The 26,339-nt window shown below is 47.5% G+C and overlaps 1 protein-coding gene across 1 annotated transcript in view; it reads right to left on the bottom strand.

Moving 5' to 3' along the window:
• The window catches only part of IQSEC3 (IQ motif and Sec7 domain 3), a 32,810-nt gene extending 6,717 nt beyond the window's left edge, over positions 1-26,093 (bottom strand). The window contains exons 1-5 of the mRNA XM_009577643.1: positions 26,034-26,093; positions 18,593-19,686; positions 13,518-13,679; positions 2,617-2,739; positions 1,724-1,890 (exon numbers count right to left, since the gene is read on the bottom strand). Of these exons, the coding sequence (XP_009575938.1) occupies positions 1,724-1,890; positions 2,617-2,739; positions 13,518-13,679; positions 18,593-19,680 (1,540 nt within the window). The 5' untranslated portion in view covers positions 19,681-19,686; positions 26,034-26,093. The remainder of the gene's footprint in view (positions 1-1,723; positions 1,891-2,616; positions 2,740-13,517; positions 13,680-18,592; positions 19,687-26,033) is intronic.
• Between the last annotated feature and the right edge of the window lie 246 nt (positions 26,094-26,339).

Here is a 26,339-nt window from a genome sequence, read left to right as displayed (position 1 = left end):
TGGGATCCAGCTGCTCCTCCTGCCAATGCAGGTGTCAGATCTCCTGCTTCCTTGGTGGCATCCACCATTTTCCCTCTGTGATGTCTCCTGGGAGTAATACTTTCCTGTCACTCTGTCTGTGATACCTCTGTCTTGGCCCTATCCATTTCCTCTTTTACATTTCCTTAGATAACTCTCCAGATTTTGCTGTCTGACCCTTGCAGAGCCTGGCAGAAAAGTTTTCTTTCACCCTTTCCTGAGCCAAACACCACAAATTAAACTGCCAGTCTTTCCTCTGAACTGAATTCCTTCAGCCATTTTATATCGATTTTCTCTGCTTTCCCTCCAGCTCCCTGGTCTGAGATGTACTACCCTGAGTGATGCAGGTGAGGAACTGCTGAGGAATGGAGAGGCATGTCATCTCCTAGCTCCCTCATCCACATCCTTGCAAATGTAGCCTGAATACTCTGTCTTTTTTCAAACACAGGCTGGTGAAGCTACTGACCTGGGCATTGGTCTGCAGGTCGGTCTGGAATGAACTGTCTCCCTTTGTCTGTAATGGGGTGACATTCACCTGCTCTAATGAGTTGTGGTGTGTTACACACTGGTGGTGAGTGATCCTCATGTTGGCTGAATTCATTGTGATGTGAACTGGCAGATTTTCAAGCAACTCTAAGTGTAAGTTAACATAAAAAAACCTTTTGAGTTAGTGCTATCAGCTGTGATACCGAAGGGGATGATGGCAGGTATCAGCCCCATTTAGTATCTCAGGAAATAGCTTGAAAGAGGGCCTCAGTGTCACATTATACCAGTCTGAAGTGGATGACAAATTGGGGAAGGTGTGGAAGGCTGAGATGACACTTTCTGAACAGCAGTCAGGACAAAGAAACAAGTCAAAGGAACCCAGAGAAGTTCAAAATCTAGGCAGGGATTTACACTGGAAAAACTTTGAGCGAGCATCATCTGAATTGCAGAGAATGTGTGGTAAGAGACACTTGGAAGATGGCTGACCTGGGATGACCTAGGAGTCAACATGGCTGGGAAATTAGACAAGAATTTGTCTAGACATGATGTCAAAAAGGCCAAACAATACTAAGCTGCATTAGCAGATCTGAAAATAAGGAGGCGGCACTGGCTCTATATATGAGTATGTTGTGACCACATCTGAAAAAGTGCTTTGAGCAACCTATTACCAAGATGGGAAGGACCGACCTTGAAAAACAGAAGAAAATTGATTTGGGGAACTGATGTATCAGAAATTGCCAAGAGGTAATGTATGCATGAACTCTGTCAGGCCTACAGTTACTATAAGTAATTGCAAGCAATTAAGAAGGGGAAGATTTAGCCTGAATAGAAGGAAAATGTGTTCATATATTCAAAGCAGCAAGGAGGGGAAGGGCTTGTTTAGCACAATCCAGTAGGGTCTAAGAACGATGGAGCTGAACAATAGGAAAATGTAATACAATGAACTGCTTCCAAGCAGTGAGATCTATTAAAAGATGAAACCATCTCTCAAGGAAAATGGTTGGTTTCTGAGAAGGCTGCACAACTTTCTGCAGAAGACAAAGCTTAGATTTTCCCCCTCCCCAGCATCCTAGAAGACACCTCAAAGGGCCCTCGATGTCTAGCTTACAGGGAGCAGCAGCAGCCCTGAAGAAAGGCAGCTCCACTAGGTTTTTGCTGCCTTCACCTAGGCAGAATTTAGAGCAGCAAGAGGGCAAAAAAATCAAAGCAGGACCCTCACCTCTCAGATTGCGAATGAAGTCCTCCAGCATCATCTTCCTGTCAGGCTTGATGTTGGGGCTGTACATGTCCGTATTGAGGAGGATGATTGCAAAGGCCAAGATGAAGATGGTGTCCGGGTTGTGAAACTGCTGGACCACATCTGGGTTACACATGCAGTACCTCTGGCTGCAGCAGGAGGGATGCACACACTTAACATGGAACATGGGAGTCTTCTGCTCCAGGGTGGCAATGACTTCATCACAAGTGGATCAAATTCCTCCTTTCACTCCACCTCTCACACAAATGAGAAGGAACTGACTGTTCTCTGAAGGCAAATTTACCCACCAATGGCTGAAGTAGGCCACTGAAACTTCAGCCTTCTTGTCCTCAGGAACCAAAAGAGCAAGTAAGACTAGAGAGGACTACTCAGGCTGGTGTCACTATGTAAAGGTAATATAGGAAGTGTCTACTCCAGCCTGCCTTGCTAAGGGCAAAGCACTCCTCTGGGTCCACCAAGGGAGCAACGCAACACCCCTGCAAGCCCCAGTGCTGCTCTTCCTGTGAGTCTCCTCTGGGTCCACCAAGGGAGCAACGCAGCACCCCTGCAAGCCCCAGTGCTGCTCTTCTTGTGAGCGACCAAGGAACAGGGAGACCCTTGCTGGCAGACATGTCAGGACTGGCTTCACTCTGGCCCTTTGTGCCTTTCATGCCACTGAACATCGGACAAGGACATGGCTCTGCCGCAGCAGAGGCACAGAGGACTCCGTGCTTCAGAAGCCCCTCCGTGATCACCTACTTTGGAAGGGAGGTCCCTGGCCATTCACTCCATGGCTGCTGCATCTTTTCTGCCTTGGGTGTGCTCTCTGCTTCCACCTGGTTGCAGCAGTGGGGCTGCAGGGCCCATTCTCTTACCTGAAAGCCTCAATTAGCCGTTCGACCTTCTGCGCCTCCCCCTGCACGCGGATGTGGGCCTGGAATTTCCGCAGGGCTTCGTCCAGCTCCATGCCTGAGAAGTCCATCTCATCCACCACGCAGCTGTGGGAGGGGGACACAGCCTTCATCAGCACCTCCTCCCGTGGAGGATGCCAGGCAGGCTCCTTCACTGCGGTGCCAAAGCTCAGTCCCCAAGGGAAATACCATGGGAGAGGCCCTGAGACATCGCCACAGCTGCCCAGATCATACTTGAAATGGGCAGTAATTTCAGATAAGTGATTCCTGCATTCTACAGCAGGTGAGCAATTCTTGTGCCTAACCATATATATATATACACACACACGTGTGTGTACATACACCATGATATATATCTCTCTCATATCATACTATATCCAGCATATATATTTACATATACATATACAGAGAAAGTATATATATATGTATTGATATTTATCTGTATATATAGATACAGATATCTAGACATCTACATTGACATAGATATTTAGACAGCTATATCAATACCAATATCAATATAGATATAGATCCATCTATTTCTGCCTTTCCTATCATCTGGTAATCCTTCACACATTGTCCATTCCTCCCTCCCTCTCAGCACAAGCACTTACTTGTTCACTACCCGCTTATCCATCCTTCTCTTACATCTATTCACTGGCTTGTTCCTGCACTTGTCCACTCCTCACCTTCCACTTTGTCCAGTATACATCCCCATTTGCAACCTGTACCTTCTTCATCATTCTTCACTCCCATTCAACCACTGCAGCAACAATGTTCATTATATCTTTAAAGACCAGAGCCAGCTCACAGAAAATAGGTAATGGAAGCTGTTGTACAGAAATAACATTGCAACATCAGCTGGCTTGTAACATCAAGGCTGGGTAAAACTCTGCCCATGTAGTCAAACACCAGGAGTCCCCAACAATTCATTCTGTCCAAACCCCTATTCATTTTAGACATTTCTACCCATTCCACACAATCTTTTCCATTTCTACCATACTTCAGTGCCATGCTTCCCTGTTATCTGCTGAAAATCCTTCAGCTCATACATCTGGTATCACTTTTCCTTTCACAGTGATGCATTGCACACTGGTAATTCATAGCCAATTTAGATACCCAAAGAAGGTGATGCCACCTCTCTTCTTTCCCACTAAAGCATTCTCAGCTTATAAAAGTCCTACTGCTAGTCTCCAAAACCTACTACTGCAATTCGTGCTGTCTGTATTAGTCAAATAATCTAGTTATTCTTATTCTTACTGCATGATATTTTGGTCATTTGTAATGACAACACTTTCCCCATGTGGCTTCAGCACATTTTGTTAGCATATTCCTACCTTTTGTGTCCAGGTCATTACTGCAAACATTAATCAAAAGACTAGACTCAGAAAACTCTGTTCATAACCTCCCTTAGGCCCAGCTTCCCATTTCAGCAGAGTATGTAGGCACTAATGTCTGCATCAGCCAATTCTCTCCCCTGTTTATGATTCCTCTGCTAATTTCTCTCTCTTCCACTCTCAACTAACAATTTCTCATGTCAAATGCCTTGCTGAAGTCTAGAATTACCTTCTGCATGTCTCTTGTCTAGAAAACCAGTTATTTTAACAAAGACAGACATTGGATTAATCTATTCTCCACTGGTTTTGGTATGTACCATTTACCTTCCTGTCTGCCATTATTCTTTCCCATAAATAAATTCTCAAAGCTAACATTCTGTCTGACAGACCAAGAAATTCACAGGTGCCAAAATCCCATTTTCCTTAAGCCTTCCTTAAATACAAAGTTATTCATTTGCTAATCTTCAGTCATATGGCACCACCTTGACTTTACAAGTGTATTAAAAATTCAAGGACTTCATATTTTCTGCTTCTATATACCTTGGATGTTAATTCTATCTATCTCCCCCTCCCTGCCCTTTATTTCATCCTCTGTATTGTGGTTGTTTTGTTTTCTCATGTCGTAAAGGATAAACTGACCCCAAATATAAGGTTAGGAGGAAATTTTCCCCGAGACAGGTTGTCTGGGACTGTATAAGGAGTGGTACAGGAAAAATAGAGGGGGAGGGGATTAGCTCTCTTCTGGATCCTTCCATTTCCTAGGATTATCTGGAAATTTTACCAAACAGACCTCTGCTAATAAAGGGATGTGCTGTCATCAGTTTCTTCTTGTTCCTTTCTGTGATAAACTGGAGATGTGTCTGTTGGTCTTTTCTACAGTGCTGCAGTTTGCTGTAGGCTGCTGGGAAGTGTTTTGTGAGCTAGGCTGTTGAATGTCATGTGCAGCCTTGCTAGAATAAAAATCTATTTCATGATGTCTCAAATGGGTGAAGGACAGGGTTCAAATGCTCAGAGACGTTTCTCCATTCCTCCATTCCCCTATTGATTCAAGAGTTGAGATATCATTGCTGAACAGGAGTGACACCTGCAGAATAACTTACCAAGAGCTCTGGCTGAACATAGAGTGTTCAGTATCTTCTAAGGTTGGAGTTGTTACAACCTCAACTAGGGAGCGTGGGCTCTTCCCCTGCACAAACTCCATATAACCAAAATGCAGGAACAACTGGTGAGGAGCAAGGTCAGAGAATCAATGGGACTGCTCTCATAGGCAATCTTACATGAAATCTTTTTTTTCCTCTCCAAGAGGTGGACTGTAGAAACACTCACAAATGGCTTCTGGCAACAGCAAAACTTCCTCCACTGCCTCTTTCCTTTGTTATTTTTATTTTTCTCATACTTACACTCACATGTCCCTTGGGTTGACATCAAGGCATTTTGCTTCTTGGAATTTATCTTTGATAGTAAGAAAAGTTTTTCTCTGGTTATTGTGTTCACAGCTGCAACCACCTCTGCAGTTGAACTTTTGTTATTATTTTTTAATCCTTTCCGATGCATGATATTTCTCAGCATTGACCCCAATGATTTTTCTGTTATTTTCTGCTTCCAGACATATGAAAGCAGAGTCCTTGCATACATCAGTGGGACCTGCTGAGGTCACCCTAGTAACCCCAATCCACCAGCATTAAATCATGTATCTTTCACTCCCTCCCTCATTAATCGTCCTTCCCCCTCCACACAGGCTACTCTAACATGTCCTCCCCTTTGTGTACAAATCTCAAATAATAAAGTCAAGGCCCTTGATCAGAAAGCATAAACCCTTTATTAGGACAAGACGGACAAGGCAGCTGTTAATAGCTCTTTTCAAACTCAAACAGGCATTGCTACATAAGTTATACTCAGCTTCTCCTATGAGAGTTTATTTCACGGACTGACAGATGTAGGTTTACTTTGTAAATTCTAAAATGAACTCCTGGGAGTCCCTTCCATTTGTCTCTCAGCCCAAAGAAGGGTGCCCCCCGTCCTGCTTCCTAAGAAAAGTTGACCAGGCAGAAAGGACAGGTTAGGAAGAAAGTTTGACTCAAGCAAAGTCAGCCTGAGCTTGCATTTGATTTATCTGACAAAGCCAGTGCCAAAGGCCTGAGGAATAGCTCCTAGAGGAGACATCAGGTATGCTGCTATTTTCTGCTGCTAGACAGACAGAAAGAATGGTGGATCATAGTTGTCTGATATTTTTTGTGAGCAAATTTGACACAGCAAAGTCCATTCAAAGAGCCAAAGAGCCTTGTGCCATGGGGCTGCCATGTTCCCGCTCCTCTTCTAGGTGGCTACAAGTTTTGCTGCCTTGCCTGACCTCAGATTCCTATACAGACTCCCGTTAACTTTCCAAATGCACTGTGGTGCCTACGGCAGAGCTCCCCTGAAATGCAATGCAACTTTTCTTTGTGAAACCAGAGCAAGGAGGTCTTTTCTTTCCAAGGTAAAGACCCTGGAAGCTGACATAGGTTATCTTGACAAGTATACTGCAAAAAGTATATTGATCTCCTCAGCCTCCAGAGCTGCAATGTAAAAGGCAGTGTAACCACATGCATGAGGGGGGTGTCTCTCCCCAGAACTGGATTTACCAATATAAGAGACAAAGGTTGAGCTGAGAGCGGATGGCTCTCTGCATCCAAGGAATAAACCAGCAGCTTACGTGCATATGCCAAACCCAGTGCTGAGTTCATTTTTCCACAAACAGCAGAACGCCTGTGAGATGCCTATTCCAGGACCACCAGGAGGCCTGAAGGATAACGAAGCAGAGGCAGAGTAATCACCTTATAAAATCTCCTCTTGTTTCAACTCCTTCCTCCCCACAGACTTGCAACAAGCCACGTGAATTGAGTGCACAGTGCATCCAAGAGATGCATTTAGCCCAGTACCGGCAGGGATAGGACTTTGGATGTTTGGATCATGTTGCTGAAGTGAGCAGGAAAAGTGCTGACACCCTGCCTCATAAACAAGGTGGTGGAGTTTGAGGGCTCTTGTGCCACCGGTATACATGGGGAGCTTGGTCTGTCCTGAGGCACTCGGCAGACAGGCACCTCACAGCTGCAGAGAACTGCATGCTAGGTGACAGGGGACAGGACCAAAGGGTGGGCTCCTAGTTGGATCATTTTGCTCAGCTACTACCTCTGTGGCGGCCATACTGCCTCCTAGGCTGCAGGGCATAGATCGCCCCAAAAGGGGGTGGACATATGGTATCAGAGCTGCGAGGATTTAGCACAGGGCTAAGCATGGCAAAAAAGCCTTGTGGTGAAAGGGTTCAGTGAAGGCAGGAAGCAGCTGTATCGTGTGGGGCTGGGATCTGTTTCCCCAAGCGTAATGACCTATTTTCCAGCTTTTCCACTCAGGTGACAATGTAGCAGGAGCTGGGCTGCAACTAAAAGCGTCTGTAATGAACCTGCAGCCCACGCTCAGGGAGGGAGCAAGGGGGGAGGCAGCCAGGTGGAAAGTTTAAAAGCACAAGGCACAAAGATATTAACAAAAACCATCCCTCTTCTCAGCTTCCCTAACCCTACAAGCTTTCTGAAGATGAACTAGGCTTAGGGTGGACTGCAGAGGAAGAGCTCAGCTCCCTGGGAGGAGGCTGCCCTGCATGTGTTAACTGAGACTCACAGAAAGAAAGTGAGCAGGACTCACTGATTCCTTGCACCAGCAGACACAGGTGTGTGTCCCATTCCTGCCCTCCGTGACCACCTTGTGCGAGGCTAGTCTCTACAATAGAGACCATGGCCCACACCAGTCTTCCCTTTCCGGGGACACGTATTGCCTGCACGACATGTATTGCCTGTTTTTTTCTGAGGCTGCCTACTTGCCCTCCCAGGGTTGTTGGTAGCTCACATGGCTACTCACTTGGGCATCCACTCCTTCCTAAGCAAGAAATTGCCTAGTGTACCATGCCTTGCACCAGAGCTGCCTCGCAAGGTGCAGAGCTGTTCCCACTCCAGGCATGTTGGCCATGCAGTGGAGGGTTCTGCCCAGCCTTCATCTTCCCCACCAAGGGACACTGGGAACCCTTGGGACAAGGGAAGCCATTGTTTCCCTGGGCACCTAGGTGGGTTCAAGCTGCACCTTCAGCCTTTGCAAGCCCGGCATGGGAAAGCTGCTCTTGTTCACAAGTTTGATCTGTGCCACAGCTCTGCTTGCAGCAGCAGGTCAGAACTAACACGTTCTTCCCTCTGTCCTGTTTCCATCACATCATTATCTATTGCTTCACAGCACAAGCTGCAGCACTGAGCTGCTCAAACCCTCCTGTAATGCAAGTCCCCTATTGATCCTCTCTAATGTTCTCAGTGAGAAGGGGAAAGGAGGCTCGTTTGGGCTAACCTGACAGGTTCACTTTGCCAGTCCAAGAGGAATCTAACACTTCTTTGAGAGACAGCCTCTTTGCTGGGCTCCCAGCTCTGCACTTACACTCCTAAGAGCAGCTTTTCTCTCCCTGACTTCCCATGAGAGAAAGAGAAGACAATACACACTTGACAGGCAGGAGAGCTGCTCACCCACAGGGAGAGTGTGTCTAACAGCAACTTACAGTCTAACACCAACCAGCCCCCGACTCATCACAATGCCTCCTCTGCTTGAATCCCTACCCCTTTCTCCTCTGACAGCAAATGCACCAGCACAGCCACTTCTGCACTTCCCAGTCCCACGACCTGAACACAAACCATCCAGTACCAGCAGCACAGCCGATTCCATTCAGGGCATCACTCACATTCTCTTGTTCATGGATGAACTATAAATGGAAGCAATTCCTGAGTCAGAAACAGGTGGAGGGGAAGAATGAACTAAAGTGAAGGGAAGTATGAATGAGGGAGAACAAAAGCAACAAATAAACTCAGAATGAAGAGTGCACAAAAACAAATAAACGATACATCAAGGCATGTAATACAAAAGAAAGGATTGAAGAAATGATGCAAGAATGATGATATGTCTCATATTAAAAATATGTGTTAATGCCTTGGGCCTGACTTTTTCAAAGTAACAAAATGATTTTTCTGCAGTACTTGCCAAGTAGATTTGATAATAACTGCTCAGTACCAGATCAGTGCTTTAATGGCCCAGGCAACCTGTCTACAGCTGTATTCCCTGGGCCAGTAGACACTGAAACCCTGGGGTAGGTCCCCATTGACTCCTCCCTGGCTGCAGGGCAGGTTGTAGAAGCAGATTCCCAGGAGAAGAGGCTGAATCTTACTGTGGGATGCTGGATCACGGTGAGTGGTTGTTACTTTGGGATGCTCAAAATTGGTTACAGATGGGATTTATCCCCTGCAACATACAGTGCTTAAAAGCTAGATGTCCAGCCTAAACTAGCACATTGAGAAAAACAACACTCTTGAAGGACCTGTGTCTCTCCATTGACTAGAGGAATTCATAAATTGATAGAAGACACTAAACTTGGTGGTGGCTAACAATAGGTGAGATAAATCCTACTTTTAAAGATTGAAGCCTTTGCTGCAAGAGAAAATGACATACTGCATCTCCCTAAACAGACAGGCCTGAGCAGTTTAGTGTTATCAAAGGATGTGTGCCAATTATAGTCAGATACTGTTGAAAATCTCCTGCTCTCTCCCTTGTTCCTCTGGCTAGCTTGTATAATTACTTGTGAGTTATCCAGACACCTTTTCTGGGTTCCAAGAAAATCAGTTAAAGGTTGAAAGATAGCGTAGGAAGATGGAAGGGAGAATATAATTTCAGGTCATTTAGGCACTGGGCATGCAGGTGTGGGAAGGCAAAATAGCATACCAAAGTGCTCAAGCCTCATACTGTGCTTACCCTCACTCACCCCCCTGCCCATTGCATAAGAGGCTTTGCAACCAGCATGGCACTTCTCTGGAGTTTTGCATTTACTAGGTGGGCAGTAAAGAGGGATCATCTTCATGGTGCCAAGATCTCTGTTGCCTGACTCCAGGAACAGGAAGTTGTTGGCTTGCTTCTCAGCCAGCACAGCTTCAATAGGTATGGAAGCCAAGAGAAGTTTGCAGAGTATAGGCTTAGTGCTGGACTTACAGCTGAGTCTGGAGTTTGTAAGCTGGGCAGCTCTGCCATGCCTCCAAATGCACAAGGGAGGCTGACACTTTTGCAGATGTTTTAAAAGCTGTCCTATCATTTATTCATGCAGCTGGGTTAATTCAACCTGGCTGCAATAGAAACAATGCTTACAATACACAATTCTAACACAAGTTTTCACATCAAGCGAAAGCTAAACTAACACAGCAAGTGGCATCAATAATTGAAATTGCATTCGGGAGGGAGAGGATGGGCCAGGAAGGCTCCAGGGCCGGGTCTAGGATGTGAAGGAGCAGAGACATCTCCCCCTGCATACAGGCTTGCTCCCTGCAGGTGGTCAGAGCTTGTCCAACAACTACTGCCTACTCATGGTCACCCTGCCTGGGCATTTGAGTTTGCCAGGACTAGCAGTGCCTGTTCTTCTTCTGCCCACTTGGGCCACAAAACCAACTGTGGAATTGGGCAAATTGTGCAGAAGCTACTGTAGGAGCTATTCCTGTCTGCCACCTGCTCTCCAGGGAATACCACACACCCTAACACTGGCTTGCTAAGTGTGGGTAGATGTGGGGACCGCAAGACAGCCCTTGCACAGTACATTCTCCCAATCTGTGCCAGTGTTCCTGAGCTAGTTTGATTGGAGTTGGATGGGGAATGAGAACCAGATTAGGTCTTAGACAGTTCTAAAATGCCAAAAGGTCTTTGAGCTGCCTCTTGCTCCCACACAAACAGCTCAGAAGTTGTGACTAGCCCTTGAGCTATAGTGCACTGGAAGTGCCAGCACACTATACTACGCTGCCAGCCCTCTTCTTCCTGCAGCACGGACAGGAAAAATATCCAGGATGATAATCCTAGACCAGAATTTCCCCTGGCAATGCCTTGTTTCCATGCATATCACACCGCCGGGTGTGCAGCCATTGCCCAGCCAGCTCTCACAAGCAGTTGATGAACATTTGCTTGCAGAAACCACCAACCATTGCTACCCCCAAGCTCAGAACTGACAGAGGAAGAAAGTGAAAGTACCTGCAAACAGCACGGTTACAACCAGCTGAAAGTGTGTGGGTTTTCCTTCCTGTTTCAGAACATTTTTTAGTATATTTTAGTATATTTAGAACATTTTAGTATATTTTATGTCTACTTTTATCTTTGCCTTTAAGGAAGACGAATCAGCAATTTATTGTGAAGAGGGGATGGCAGCACAGATTGTTAGTGCAAGAACATCATCTGTTGCCTGGAGAGATCAGATGCAGGTTTGAACCCCGAATTCAGATTCAGTTGCTTGATATATGTCCATGTACACACAGTCCATGTCCAAGATATGTCCATGTACACACAGCCTCAACAGCCCAGTTCTCATCTTTGAGCCTTGCTTTCTACATGTGTAAATAGGATGACAGGGTCACTCTTCCCTCAAACATTTGGAATGCAACATTGAGAGGTGCAGTGGAAACTGAGAGTAATTAGCATGACGGAATAAGGCCACCTGCTTTAATGGTCCTCCTGCAACATGCAGAGACAAGACAGGCAACCACAACATAGCAGCTCTTGGGCATTGAGGCTGGGAGGCAGACACCAAGCTTTGCAATAGGGGCTGTTCCCAGGAGCTGCTGACACAGAGTTTGTAGTCACATGTGAGGCAGAAGAACATGGCCATTTGCAGGGATGATGCCAAGTTTAGGACTACAAGGAAGTGCCAGCCTATTGCTATTGTGATATTTCCCTGTCTGTGCAGAGGCTAGGTTTGGACTTCAGCAGAGTATCTGACAGGGGAAGCAGCCCACACATTGCTTGCTGGAGAAAAAGAGGCAATTACTTTTAATTGTAGCTCTCAGTATGAAGGGAATGGAGAGAACATGTGTCTCGTTGCTGGCCAAATCAATACCCATACAGTATATTAAAAAAAAGAGCTGGACCAAAGGTTAGGTACCTGCAGCAATAAGCAGCAGCAATTGCAGCAGGCATGAATTTTGAAATTTGGGCCCAGATTTGGCTCCTGAACTGGCATCCTCCAGTCTTTCCCTGGAGTAGAAGTGGTGTGTGTATTGGATTTAGAGTTTCCATTTGGCTTGGTACAAGAGAAACCAGTGCAAAATTCAAGGGAGAGAGAGAACATTTTCTCTCTCAAGGGAGAAAGAATGGGAGAATATAATAAAGGATCCAGTGCAAAGGACTTCCTACCTAATGGAAAGGCAGCTCTCACTAAGAACTGTGCTTCTGTCTAATAAAAGAAAGACCCAGCTGAGTGCTGGTCATCCGCTGAAACATGTCTCTGAATGAGCTTGTTGCCCCCTGACTACACAGGTCACATCACCCTGCATGGCAGCCCTCACATTCACACTCTGCCCCTGCAAACTCCTCCTGCTTTCACTGTAGCAGTTCTCAGGACGGGAGAGGTGGTTTCACTGTTCCTGATGTCCTCTTGTGATCACACAGACAGCTGTGCTTTCTCCTTTTCCCGCATCTGAAGTAGATCAGGACCAAGCAAAGGCTCATCTCAGTTCCGCAGGCCTATCTTTGCAGAAAGCCTGTCATCTTGGACAATGCTCAGAACAACAGGTAAGATTGGCTTTTCTTCCCAACACTTCAGACCCTGCTCCTGCGATGCTGGGGGCTGACAAGTTACCAATGGTTACAATGTGGAAGGCAGAGCAACAGGCAGGTGCTGAGGTAATATAGGTCTCAGGTATTCACAGGATTTTGCACCCCAAATTGCAAGACTTAAAAGAGGAGAGAGGTGTAGGCTGAGAAATGCATGCCTGTGTGACCAGGAGAGGGTCACAGTCAGAGAATTGAAGGGAACAATCCAGCAAAGGCAGCCACTGAGCAGAAGCAGGGAGGAAACCTGAGATCTTGTTCAGAAAAGGGGCAGCTCAGTCCATTGGAGTTTTTGGAGTGGGGATGTTCCTCAGTGCTCTGTGACTGCAGTGGTAATGATAAACTCTTAGTAGCATGCTTCCTCATGCAGGCTTCTTCATTATCACAAACAGGACCAACGCGCCTCTTATTATCCCCACAGTGCAGTTGGACAAACTGAAAAGGCCACCCATCTCAAAACTGGACAGAAAGAGAACCAGGTGTGGAGCCAGCATTCACTGCTCCCTGCTGGTCTCACAGCAAGGAGCAGATATTTTTCCTCCTCTGCCTCTCTTAGTAGTTCCCAGAAAGCATCAGAGGTGCTGATGACCCCAGTCACAGAGTTTCCCAGCCACAAAACCTCCCAGCATCACTAGTGCTACCACTCGACGGTGCTGAGCTCCTCAGGCCCTCTGAGGAGAGACTGAAATGAAAGGGCTGCTGATATTAAGGGGGAAACACGTTGCTGGGAAATGCATTGAGAGGTACCAGATAGGGAGTGGGAATGGTGAAGTTCCTGCAGAGTGGGGATGGAGGGGCGTGGAGGTCAGGGTGCTTGCTGGGGCAGCCAGGGGCAGAGTGGGCTGGCAACTCCTTTACAGTGCAGGGAGGAGAGGAAGAGGTTTCCACACTTACTCCAGGACATCCCTGTTGAACTGCTTCTTGCTGTTGCCCAGGAACTCCCCAATCATCTGGCGGCTGAGGCCCTTCCGCTGGAGCAGGAAGTGTGCCACCCCAATGGGGGTGTCCGGGATGAAGCCTCGGGAGATCAGGAACTGGATCCCTTTGTCTGGGTTTCTGAAAGGGAACAACAGAGACATGGTGAGTTTGCATGACCTCTTTGAGGCATTATTGCCTCTGGCTCACCTCATGGCTTGCAGCAATGCAGCCCTCAGTATGTGCATGGGCTCCTATGAGTTCATGTGTGTGGCAGGGATGGTACTGGTGGGGACAGGGAAAGGTGACTTGGGGGAGTCCCCGCCAGTTGCTGCTGAGGACAAAAGGATGCCATGGGACCTGCTGTGTCACCTGCAGCACCTGCTGTCACCTCGTGATCACAAGTGCCATCCCACTGCCACAAAGGATCCTGCTGCACTATACCAGCCTCATCAGTGACTCTCTTCTGCCATACGTCTGCTTCAGAGTCAAAGGCTCTTCTATTGTCCCTGCCCCAGCTTGGTTTGTTTAGGGTCCCTGTGAGAACATGATAAGACTGGGTGCCCCTCACAGACACCACAGGAAATATCAGTACGTTCAGCTGCTCCAAATGCAACCCACAGAGAGCTGTCCCCAAGGACCAGGGGTGAGAGCTGGGCACACGACCCTTTGCTTTAGGGGAGATAGGATTGCATGTTCTGTAGGGCAGACAAAGGCAAAGGGAAAAACGTGGCTGTGAAGAGACTTAGCAGACATTGCTGCCACAGTCTATGGGCAAACGGGGCTCAAGACACAAAGTGGGATAATCAAAGGTGGGCGCTTTTTCTGTAAAAAAAAAAAAATTCTCTTTTTCATACATTTTTAGTGCTCAGTGTTGAGTGACACTTCCTACCTTTCTCACCTGAGCCTGGTGCTGGCTGCCTGAAGAGAAATCCCATGCTCAGATTTGCTTAACTATCTCTTGCTCTGCTTCCCTCACCCTTAGCTGTGTTGTTCTTCCCTTCTCTATTGATTTACCCCCTCAGGCAGAAATGTCTGTGTGTGGGTAGATGAGAGCACGAACCCGGAGAATGCCTTGTCAGAGCTGGGAGAGAGCTGCGTGCAGCTCCCAGACAGAGGGTTTTTCTCCCTCTGTGGCTCAGAGTGCCTCTCAGAACAGGCTTGGTGCTGAGTGGGCCTGACTGCCTGGTTGTGGGAGTAATTTTCTGCTTGCTAGCATGCCACTGTCTGTGCCCGCATACGCAGCTCTTGGGGGGTAGTCCGTGTCTCTACAAGCACATGTTTGTGTGTGTCTATGTCCTGTACATGCAGATTTCTCTTGCGCCATACGTGTTCATCAGAGCCCATGTGTCTGCATGTTTTGGCTTTCTCCTCATGTTTCCTATAAGCCCACATGCTTCTGTGTATCCTGGGAGTGGCTGTGAGCCTATGTGGTGCCTGTCCCACAGTACAGACAGGAATGAGCGTGCATGTGTGTATTGTCAGGAGGTTTTCTTCCTATATTTCAGCTTGCCCCACTGAAGGGTGTCTGTCATGATGCATTCTTGCTTAGGGGAATTAACGCAATGCCAGGAAGATTTCCACATTTCTTTGGTTCTCAGAGCTGGTGAGTGGGGAGAGGCAAGAGGGTAGCTTCTTCATGAAAGGATGCCATACTTCCATCAGTAACCCAAATTCAGGGGCCTTTGTCAAGGCTCAAGGAGTGAGTTTGCTCAGGTAGTTTCCTGGGGTGAGGAAAGGATAGGATGAGTTCTCAGAGCATGTGAATGCATGATATGCACAGGCACAGACTGTGACGCTGTCAGGTGGTAAAAGATGTGGGTGAGCAACATATGTCTAGCTATAAGGGGATCAGCATTCAGGAGAATGGCCTGCTCCTTACAAGGGCCTCATGGGTATACAAAAAGTAGATGGGCTTGAAATAGTTCTGCTTACTCTGTAATGTCACAAAGAAAATATCCTGGGCAGTGTGGCATCCCTGGGGAGAGTGTCTGGGGGAACAAGTCAGCCCATTAAATTTATAAACAGGCGAGCTGCAAGATCTGATATTGAAAAACCCAGGCCTTCTTCAGGGAAAAGCAACAGTGCACCTTCTTTATTATCACACAAATCTCCTGGTTCACCTTTGAAGAGCACAGGCAAAGGTGCAAAGGTCATATAGTCAGGGCTAAAGTCAAGCTAACCAACAGAGATTCATAAAATGCACCTCCACCTGCACACTTTGGTATTTGGCAAGGAACAATATGGTGTTCACAGCACGAGGATGATCTCAGCCACACTGGTGTGACTCCAAAGCCACGACTGACTTTGGATTCACTCCAGAGGAGCTGGGAGCTGAATGTGGCCAGAAAAATGCAGCTCACACACTGGCATGGATATGCAGATTTCAGTAGAGATGGCACATGCAATGCAAGAGGACATAGGATAAAACAGTCCAGCTGTGACAGCCCTCCTGCACTGCCTAGACTATAACTCAAATATACATGCACACACTATTCTTCCACTAACAGGAGCCTTTCATCAGTTTTTCTTTGGATTCAATTTGTTCTCCACAAAATCCTGATAGCAATACAGCATCTCTGCCACTGAACACCTGCAGATGTATCCCATGTACTGCAGCATGTGGCTTTTACCCAGATGTGCAGCAAACAACTCCCCTTCCATCTCTCCTGAGTCTGATCCCTGCTATCTTCTGTAGTGTTGCAGGGGTGTTAAGCACGGCCAGCAAATGCTGCGGGATTCCTCACGTCCTGCTGGCTTTCCCTCTGCCCACGCAGCCAGCTGCCCACACACGCTGAGTTATTACAGCAGTGCTGCATAATGAAGCTCTCTCCGTTCCAGGGATTCCACCCCCTCACTGTGGAGTGGGGATGGGGAAAGCGCCACAGCAGCGCAGCATCGATGTGTTCCCAGGGGCCTGCTCCAAGCCAGAGCGCTGCTTGCTGAAAAAGCAACTCAAGGCCGGATAGACTATGGCAGATGGTGCTAGTAACTGGAGGCTTTCAGCTCTTGGTCTAGGGGAGCAGTCAGCAAAAAGGATGTGCACGCAGGCACGCACAGCCTCAGCTCCATGCCCTGTGGGTTGGTGCTCACATCGCAAACCCTAGAATGGTAAACTGCCCCCTTGCTAGAAATTGGCAGGGAAATCAACAACCAAATAACTGCAGAAAGCTGAAAGGCCTTCCCAGCCCCTTGGATTGAGGTACACTACAGTGTCACAAGGGGAGCATGTGTCCCTTAGATCCCGCTCAGAGAATAAAAAAAAGGCTTCACTCCCCAAAGGCTAACAGGTCAGTTCCCTCCCTCCAATGTTTTGTCAAGAAAACTGAGCGTTACAGGTTACTGCACATTATTTCAGCAGCTAGTTTCAAGGGAGCAGGGGAGGCCTGGCTAGGAAGTTGCGTTTCAAAGCTCCACAGTAAGTCTTCTATTCCACAGGGACCTGCAAGATGCAGTGAACCCAGGTCACTGAATGAAGGAGGATGGCAGAGCTACTTCCCCAAAACAGACCTGGCACTGCTGATCTGTCACATGAAAGTGTGCCAGGCAGACTGGGGGAGGAGGAGAGGCTGGGAAAAAGCATTTTCACTCCTGCTTTATCTTCACATCAGTGCTCATGTCAACTGTGCAGGAACCAAAGGAAAACACATTGGGTGGAGGGACTCCTGCCAAGGATGGCTGAGATTACTGAAACACTTAGTAGCAGAGACATGAGCCCCATGACCCCCTCCAGAAATACATCTATCCCAACACAAACACAAGAACATCTGTGTGGACCTGGAACTATCTCTATCATAATCAACCCCCACCTGTGCCTGGTGCCTCCCTTCTCCCATTCCAGCCTGTTTGTGTTTATCAGGCAAATCTGTGTGCGCCCAGAGCCTGACTTTGATATATACACATGGACCCACCTGTTCACAACCTAGTCTCAGAGCTAGTAAAATGTCTTCTTCAGTTCTGTAAGAGTCCCAAATCTGTCTGCTCTAACATCACTTCAGTTCTGGATGTGATGATCTGAACTTCAGTTCAGATCTGAGCCCAGCCCTAAAAACCTCTCTTCCAGATTCCTGCCTCCTGGAGTCCACAGCCTCCATACTACACATACATAAATCCTGTGCATTGCCCCCCTTGTCTGTGCAAAACTTCTGCCTAGGACTGCGTAATCTTTAGTCCTCGCTCTGACCAAAAGGCCCACGCTAATGCGTGGCAAAACATTCTTCTGGTATAAGTGTATTAAATCCCCAGCACCTTCATCAGGGGACTCAAATGGAAGCCAAGACAGTGTAAGATGAGAGTGTGATGATGGAGCAAAACCCAATATTTCTCATGGCTTGCTTTGATGAGAAAAGTCTCATCAAAAGGCAATGAGTAAATCTAAAGCTCCTTATAGGAGCTCAGCTGCTTTCTGCCAATCCAAAATAGACTATGTGTGACCCCTCGAGTTAACCTCTTCAAACAATAATCTCTGGGCTGCTCTGCTTTTGCTTTCACACCTACAGCCTTTTCATAGGATATCAAACTCAGATGTGTGAGAGACTGAGATGACTAAATCTGGTCTGTCAGGTGAAAATCTACCCAAATACCAGAAGGAAAATGACAGCCAGAGCACTCATACTCTGGGCTAACTAAGCTCAGCTCTACCTCTCTCTCTTTACTTGGAAATGCCCCATGTTAAGTAACCAGGGCTGGGTTTACATGCCCAGCTATGCTTGTTCCTTTGCAACAGAGTGGAGCAGGAGCCTAGGCTCAGCTGGTGGATGCTAAATGGACAGCAACTGGGACTGAAGGTTCAGAATTCAGGAGAGCATGGGCACTACGCATGGGGCACTGGGCTTGTTCCTCTGTTGGGCAGAAGATCAGGACAGCACTTGGGGGACTTTAGGGAAAAAGCTTCTGGGCAGCCAACCTGTGGTCTGCATTGCATACCCAGAGGGTCATGCCCTTGAATACAAAAGAACTTCTCTGGAGACGGATCTAGATCAAGAGCTTGCCATCTCCTGTTCCCATGAGGCATGAAATAGGCTGGGAAATACAAAAGAGGAAAAGTCACTTACATATTAAAGAGGTTCAGCCCAATGCGGTAGAGGCGCTTCCTCATGGTGTCTGTGGAAAGTGTGGGGGACTTGCAGCTAGCTGGGTTCTCGCAGTGGTACCTTGGGAGGCTGAGGATCATGGCCTGCAGTGCTTCTTTCGAGGACACCTCAGAGGCTGACTTGGCTGAAGTGGAGGTGCTGCTGCTGCTCAGCTGCTCCGAGTTGTCTGCATTCTCAGACTCAGAGCCTTTGCTTTGCCCCGTCTCGTTGCTAGCATCAAACTGGAGCTTCTGCATTGCCATCTGCCCAGGCTCAGCACTGCTGTCTCCTGTGCCATTAGCACTGACATTCACTTCAATGAAATTGTGGCTGTTCTGGAGAGCTCCAGACTCAGGTAAGCTCTCTGGGGCAGACGGTGGTTCACTGGCCTCTCCCTCCCCTTCTCCTGGGCTTTCTTCAGCCTTGGTAGCGTGAGAGAGCCCAGCCTGAGCATTGCTGCTGAGACAGTTTGCCATGGACACCGAGGTAGACGATGAGACAGAGATGTTCTTGTTGTCGATCTGGACTGTGACATCTCGAAAAGCCATCATGAGAGTGCTGCTGCTCTTGGGTAGGGTATCTGGCAGGAGCCCTTCCTCCTTCTCTTTGTCCTGCAGCTCAGTTTCTAAGTCTTGGTTTGGCTGCATTGAGCTGGCACTGAAAGTCTCCCTTATCTGGTATGAGCCCCCATCTTGCAGTGAGCACATGGTCTTCAGGCTCCAGGTGCTGAGGGCATCATCAATAGACTTGGCCAGGGACTGAACTTGTTCTGTGAAGGAGTCTTCCAGCTCAGTCAGTGCCCCACTGATGGTGGCTGGCAAAGATGGGGACCTTACCAAGGGGATGCCCACAAAGTTGTACCCCTCCACCAGGGCTTTCTCAGCAGAGAAGCTCTCTGAGTTCTGGACCCGGACTTTCCTCAGAGAGATGCGGCGTGGCATGCGGCTCTCCAGCAGTGAGTTGCGGATCTTCTCAAAGTTCTTGCTGAGCTGGTACTGCCGAAAAGCAGTCTGGATGGTGCAGGCTGCCCTGCGAGATACCAGGTGACCTCCGTATTTGTGCTCTAGCATTTCGATCTGAAAGACATACAAACAGGAGAGATTATTTTTTGTTAATTGACTTCTGATGGCTTTCTGTGACCCCAGTTCCTACACTGATTAGTCTGTAATGACTGTCAGAGGAAATTCTAACACTGAATTAGCTTTTTCCTGCACTGCCGTGCCCTTGATTTTAACGGAAGGCCCCTCTTTGGGCATGGCTGGCTAAAGCATCAGTACTGTGAGCTTCCTCACAGGTGTAACATGACCATGCCTCTTCCTAGAGTGCCAGCCATACAAGCTGGAGCCTGGAGGTGCCCCTCCCTTGTAGACCCACTTCTGATGGCCTTTAGGGCAAGCTCATCACTGCAAATAGTGTTCCAGCAATGTGTCTTCCTGCTCAGCAGTGCTCTGGTAATATCAAGCATCATCCTTTGTCTCAGAGTGTTACTAATGCTCCTCCCCTCCTTAGTCACCTTAGGGAATACTCTCAGGGAAAGGAGAAACCATTCAGAAAAAGGAAAGAAAATCTAATTTTTAAATGCAGAAAATGCTGGCTTGATCATAGAAGCTAGTGAGAAACATCAGCTTCCACAGAAGTTAGTGGAGGCTGGGTTTGTTCAGCATCTTTTAAAAAGCACTCTGAATCCCAAAGTGTCTTCCTTTCTGATATCTTTCAGGTGTCAGCCAGCAGTGAAGTGAAAACTATCCAAGAAACGAAAGACTCTCAGTTTTGAAAGGTAAAAAATTCTGATTTTAAATGTTGAGACAAGATATTAAGAAAAAGTAGCAGGAGGATTTACTCCTTCCTGAGCTGGTAACAACAAACACATGTAAATACATACACACACAGTTAAGTGGCTTCTCAACAGGCTTCAACAAAGCAACTATGTATGGTAATTTCTCTTCCGTAGTCTAGTATTTATACTTCCTGGTAATCCCCTCACTCCTCCTCTGCAGCTGGGCCTTCACTAACATGCTACAGGACAATGTTAGATGACTTGGTTCCAGTGAGTGACTGATGGAGAACAAGGGGGACAGTGTGAAGATGATGGTGGATGATTGGATTGAAGAAAAAAGAAGGATGAACTAGAATTACTTTCACTTTGGCTGAACTATGAGCTAAACTCTACGTTGTCGGTACTTCACAGGGCAGAGCGCAGGTGCAGACTGTAGTATTTATATGTGTGTGTGCACATGTGGAAAAGCCAAAAAAAGGTGAAGTTTAGGACTGGGAGTGCTGGTAAAATCAGTCCTGAATTCCTGGTTCACAACATCATTCATGTGGTGAGTATGAGCTCATTAGCAGATCCAAAGGATGAGTTTTACTGACTGCATCCTTATCCCCAGACAGATACCATTTGCCCTTCACCATGCCTTGCTGGCCCAGTACTCACAGGATGAAGGACTGAGCTCACAGAAGATCTGAGGTTAAGTGCAAACAGTTTTTGTAGTCAAAGTGAGACTGAGGCATGAGCCTCAGCTCGCAGAGTCATGTCATGTCATCTGCTTCCTTCTTCTTTTCCTTTTTTGTAACACTATGCAATTTGCAGATAAAACCATCAGTGAGTGATCTAGGTACAAGTGAAGGCCTGGAATGACATCTGTAAGAAGTGTCAATCACCTCTGGCATCTTTCCAATACTAACTGCTCTGGAAGTAGGGGAAGATGATATGACCTTGGGAGATAACAGGAAGAGAGGAACAACATGACCCCAGCCATTCTGTCCCTGCACTGGTATCCTGGCTGCTGGAGTAAGTACTGAAGGCCTTGCTCACTGGCACCCTATCACCCCAAGCAGCAACAGGTCTAGGGATCCTGCCAGCATTGGATGAGAGGCTGCCATTTCTGGAAGGGAGCAGAGGACACACACAACCTTTTATATTTCCCTCACGGGAAGTGAAGCAGGGACCCTTTGCCTTGTGCTCAAACACAAGGTAGGCTTCTGTTTTCTGTTTGCCTTGCCTTTGAATTCACATCTGTCCAAATCAAGCATCAAAGCTCAGCACTGAGAAATACTAGCAATTTGTTTAGCAATGGGGTTGGCCACTGCAGTTGTAGAAGTAGCTAGCTCAGAGTTTTTCTCACCCCTAATTTAAAAAACATTGGCCTAATACTTGCCCTGCTGCCCTCCCAGAAAGGATCTGCAGAACTGGTGCTAAAAATCACCCACACAGTGATCATGGATTCAGGTTCATTTACCACAAGACCTGTCAGTAGGCTTTTTGGATAAACAAGGTCTCTGCTTATCCCCGGAGTTTGATGTGGCAGGAAAGAGGAATACAGGGACAAGAAGAGATTCCGGGTAGCAAGCAGAAGGGTTTTGCAGGGATTCTTTGTCCTTCTTTCCAAAATGACCATCTTAAACCCCACCATAAAACCAGCACTCCTGCCACGTCTCTTCAAAGTTGGCCTCCCTGGAAAGAGACTGAGTTATCCCTTGGCCCTTCCCTTCAGGCTCATGCAGATAAATGCAAATTAAACCAATAACCCACACAGGCCCAACCCAGACAGTTATTACTGACAGCTGACCGTGAGCACTTAATATAATGGTCTGGTTAATCAAAATGTAGAGTTAATTGTGTTGGGAGGGAAAGAAGAACAAATGGGAGGGACAGACACAGCTATCTGAGGGACAGAATAATAGTAAGATGCAAAATAAGGCAGAAGCAAGAGCCTTATAATTATCTGAGGTTTCCAAGGAGGGACAGGCATTCTGAAAACATGAAATTCATATGTCTGATCTTCTTAGAGGCCAAGACAAGATGTCATTGCTGATCTGAAGTAAAAGGCCAGTTTACCTCATGCAACGACAGTTCCCAAAAAGGCAGACTTTAATAACGACTGAGAGGAGAGATCCTTCTAAAAGTCTAAATGAACGGTGCAAGCTGTCAGTACCTTGATAAAACATCACCAGCTTATTGCAATCCATTATCTCAGTCCTCCCAAAGGGCTAAGGCATTAAGGAGCAGAACAAGATGTAAAGTGAGAGGACTCCCAACCTAGTCTGTTCTCCAGTTCATACCAGCTGTGTAAGGATGGATTCTGCATATGGTCCACTGCCATCTGGCCCTGTCCAAAGCAGGGAGAGTCCTACAGTGTCTTGCGGCTGGGATAACAAGGACTGGGGACTGGTCCAAAGGATGCTTGAGAAGACTGGCAAAGCCAGAAGCAGCACCCCCATAGAGAAGTGCCCTCCCCACCCTTGCTTGGTAGGAGTGGGTCTCTCTCTCTGTCTCCTTGATGTAGCCCAGCCATTTGCTGTTTACTGATGTCTGAGACATTCACATTTGCTATCAGGTCGAGCTAACTGACACTCAAGAGGAGTTAAGGATTTCACACAGCTGTTGGCCTGTTTTCTTCCTCTTGAGAGGAGGAAAGGGCATCCATTAGCACCACTGCAGTCACAGGTAATAGAGACGTATGTCTGGCTTGCTGGAGGAACCTTCTCTTCCCATTTGAGAAGCGAGAAAGGCCAGACATGACTGGCCTTTTCTCACTCCTAATAAACCCTATGAATCACAAGTAATTGCCTACTTAAAGCTACTCTTCTCTGGGGAACGATCTGACAGCCGGCGCCAAAGGAAGGGAAAAGCAGGAGTGGGGTCGGGGGGATTTGAAAGAATAATTAGCTTAATACATTTCTGGGCCTCAATATGAACACTCAGTCTGAGCAATTCAGGCCTTGTGGTTGAATTAGAAATGGCTGGGAAATATCCATTGCCGTGAGGGATTGCACATGAAGGGAGCTTTAACAAGGTCAGCCTAAGGCAAGCCAAAGTGCCAGGCCTGGATATGGCCAAACATTTGAAGTGCACACCCGCTGGCTTTGCTGCCCATAGGCATAAATTCATAAATCTGCCAGGAGAGATTGGGCCTGATCTTATTCTCAGTTAGCACTGGTTTTCCACCTAGGTTGCCACTGAGCATGGCGACATGCCACCAAGTTAGCAAGAAGAGAATCAGGCTCAGTGACAGAATCTGAGTCACACAAGTCAATGCATGCATTGTAAAAAAAAAAAAAAAGACATACAGAGCATACATGTTTTATCATCCATTCTTAAGGCCCCTCCTTTCCACCAACCTTTCACAAGGGAATGACATTGCTATAAGGGCCATGTGTTAATGGGACGTTTTCCCGCATACATGGAACATCTGCCACCCTTCAGCACAGCAGAAGAGTTTGTCCGACTGAAAGCATGTTCCTCTCTCCTGTGATCCCCTCCATTTTCCCAACATTACAACAGAGCCTAAACATAGGGGAACTTTAGCACTTGAGTTTACTTTCCAAGCACCCAGCAGTGTACTTCTGCCCTGCGCACTGTCAGTATGCTCTGTTTCATGGGATAGAGAGCAAGGAGAGCCATGACTGCACTCACCAACCCTCTAGTATGACGCTGAGGGGCAATGACTGGTAGATGACCTGCACCTCCAAGCCCTACAGAAGAGACTGTATGCTACCCTCCTTCCTTACCAGTACTCAGTCCTCTCCCAAAAGCTAAATGTGACTTCAACTGCCCTGTGAGACTAAAAATGCCTCCTTCCACCTGTTTTTCTTACTGTAAATTTTATTAATGTATTACAATTTGTGCTATGAATAGGGAACTACTGGGACAGTGCTGTGAGGGTCCTATCACACTTATTCCCTTTCAAGAGAACTACCTGACAAGTAAGTTGATAGGAATACCTATGAAAAGGACTGGAAGACTGGAAGAATTAATACTCTTCAATCCCTGAAAATCTTCCCTTCCAGAGCTGGAGGTAATCCACTGAGGACATCCATCAGGCTGGAGGAGCACACATACAGTAAGCCCCCTTTGCTGCGAAAAGTGGTTTCACCTATGAGATAGGCCAGGTCCCTGCAAGGTCAGTTCTGCAAGGCACCAGAATTTAATGAACAAGCAGCTAACATGTCTCTCTCTCACATGCACCCAGGGCAGGTCTGGCCTCTACTGCAAGAACAGTGAGAGGACAACATGACCTTAAAGCTAAAATAACACAGGACAGACACTCCCCAGGACAAATCAGAGCAGCTCTAGGACATCGAGGAGGCTAAGCCCACATACAGCAGCCAAGATCTGGCCCACCCTGAGGATATGTCACATCAGTTTGTGAAGCCAGTTAATTAGTCTCTCTCGTTTCTTTTCCTGGTGTGAAGCAAGAATTCTGTCCAAGTTGAGTATGCAATATTTTGATAAAGACAGAGCTAAAGAGCCAAGGTCTCTTTTCTGCTCAGGAATTTATTGGGACATTGATCTGACATGTATGTTTAGGGTCAGCAGCAATGCCTTGAAGGAATTGGCAGAGAGATGTCCCAGAAGCAGCAGCTTCTTCTGTGGGAACCTCATTAGCTGACACCCTTCATGTGCAATAGCACAGCTCCCACTGAATTCTCCCACTGAGCGTAATCTGGACACTGTCACTAGCACTTGCTTGTCCTCCTCATCTTACATACTGCAGGGTCTGCATATCAAACAGCCTCTGGTTGAGCTGCCATCCCAGGGAAATTATTCTTTAGGTTTTGTTTTACGCAACAGTTCTCCCGGGCTGTAATCTGCAGAGACGCAGGGTGGGGGGGGCACGTTCCACCTCATTGCCTGAGTGAGGAGGCCAGCTGCTATTAGCCCCTGTCCCGTTATCCCCTGCTGGGAGCCCATCAGGAGATGCAGCTAGAGATGGGTAGACTTGTGCTCTGGAGCTAGACTGTAGCCTTGGGCACAGGAGGCAGGGCTTGCAACTTCAAGAACTGAATCATTTTCTCTCAGCCTGGTAAACCTGCCTATCTCTTCAGCATCCAACACTGGATTGAAGGCAGTGATGGTAGCAACACACAAACATCATGGCGGACACTATGCAGGACACTCATTGAATAAACCCCGCTTCCCCTGAAAGCTCATGATTTGAAGAGGCTAATGTGGAAGTGCACTGGGGGCCTGTCCAGTGTGATCCAAGAGGGCTCTTAGAGACCTCTCCCATGAGGGAGGTCTTTTGGGACAGTGAGTTCCTGGGAGCCCTACAGGCACTGTATGCTTGTGAGCAAAGCAGTATCTCTGGATGCCACAGCTCTTGGCTGCCCGCAACCCGTCTCTAAGCCTACAGTCACAACTGAGTATCTGGGTCCATTTTGGACCACAGAACCCAGGCAACGAGGAGCAGAGCCCAGCATGTTTGAGTGAAAGGGTATAGCAGTCAGAGGTGGGGAAGCTACTAAGCTACTTCCTCCATCAGCCCCACGTAGCCAACGGGCCAGGCCTGTTCAGGCAGGGCAAAAGCTCAAGGTGAACAAAAGGCTAAAGTATTTGTTGAAAGACGTCCCACCACAGTGTGAATGCAGACCCACCCACCCCGTCCCCTTGTCCCACAGCCTGAGGAGGAAGCCTCTGTACCTGTTTATTCTTTAGGTCAAGGGAGAGCTCATAATCGGAGGCAGCTGCATGGGAACACGAGGCCGTCCCTTTGCTGCGCTGCACTCTCACTGGGGAGCCCGTGTGGTGGAGGCTCGCCTTCTGCACCAGAGGGGAACACCCCGCTGCCTGCTCTTCTTGGAGCTCCGCATGCTGGGCTTTTAGCGTCAGGGTGTCGGACCTGCCTTCCTGGCCACTCTGTCTGCCGGCCTCCTTCGGATCCTCCGTTTCACACCCGGCTTTCTTGCTTGTGGAACCGCTGGGATCATTACTGTGAAAAAAACGCAA

Source organism: Fulmarus glacialis, unplaced genomic scaffold (genome assembly GCF_000690835.1).
Source record: "Fulmarus glacialis isolate BGI_N327 unplaced genomic scaffold, ASM69083v1 scaffold33685, whole genome shotgun sequence".
Classification (NCBI taxonomy): domain Eukaryota; kingdom Metazoa; phylum Chordata; class Aves; order Procellariiformes; family Procellariidae; genus Fulmarus; species Fulmarus glacialis.
This window is presented reverse-complemented; position numbering and strand designations above follow the sequence as displayed.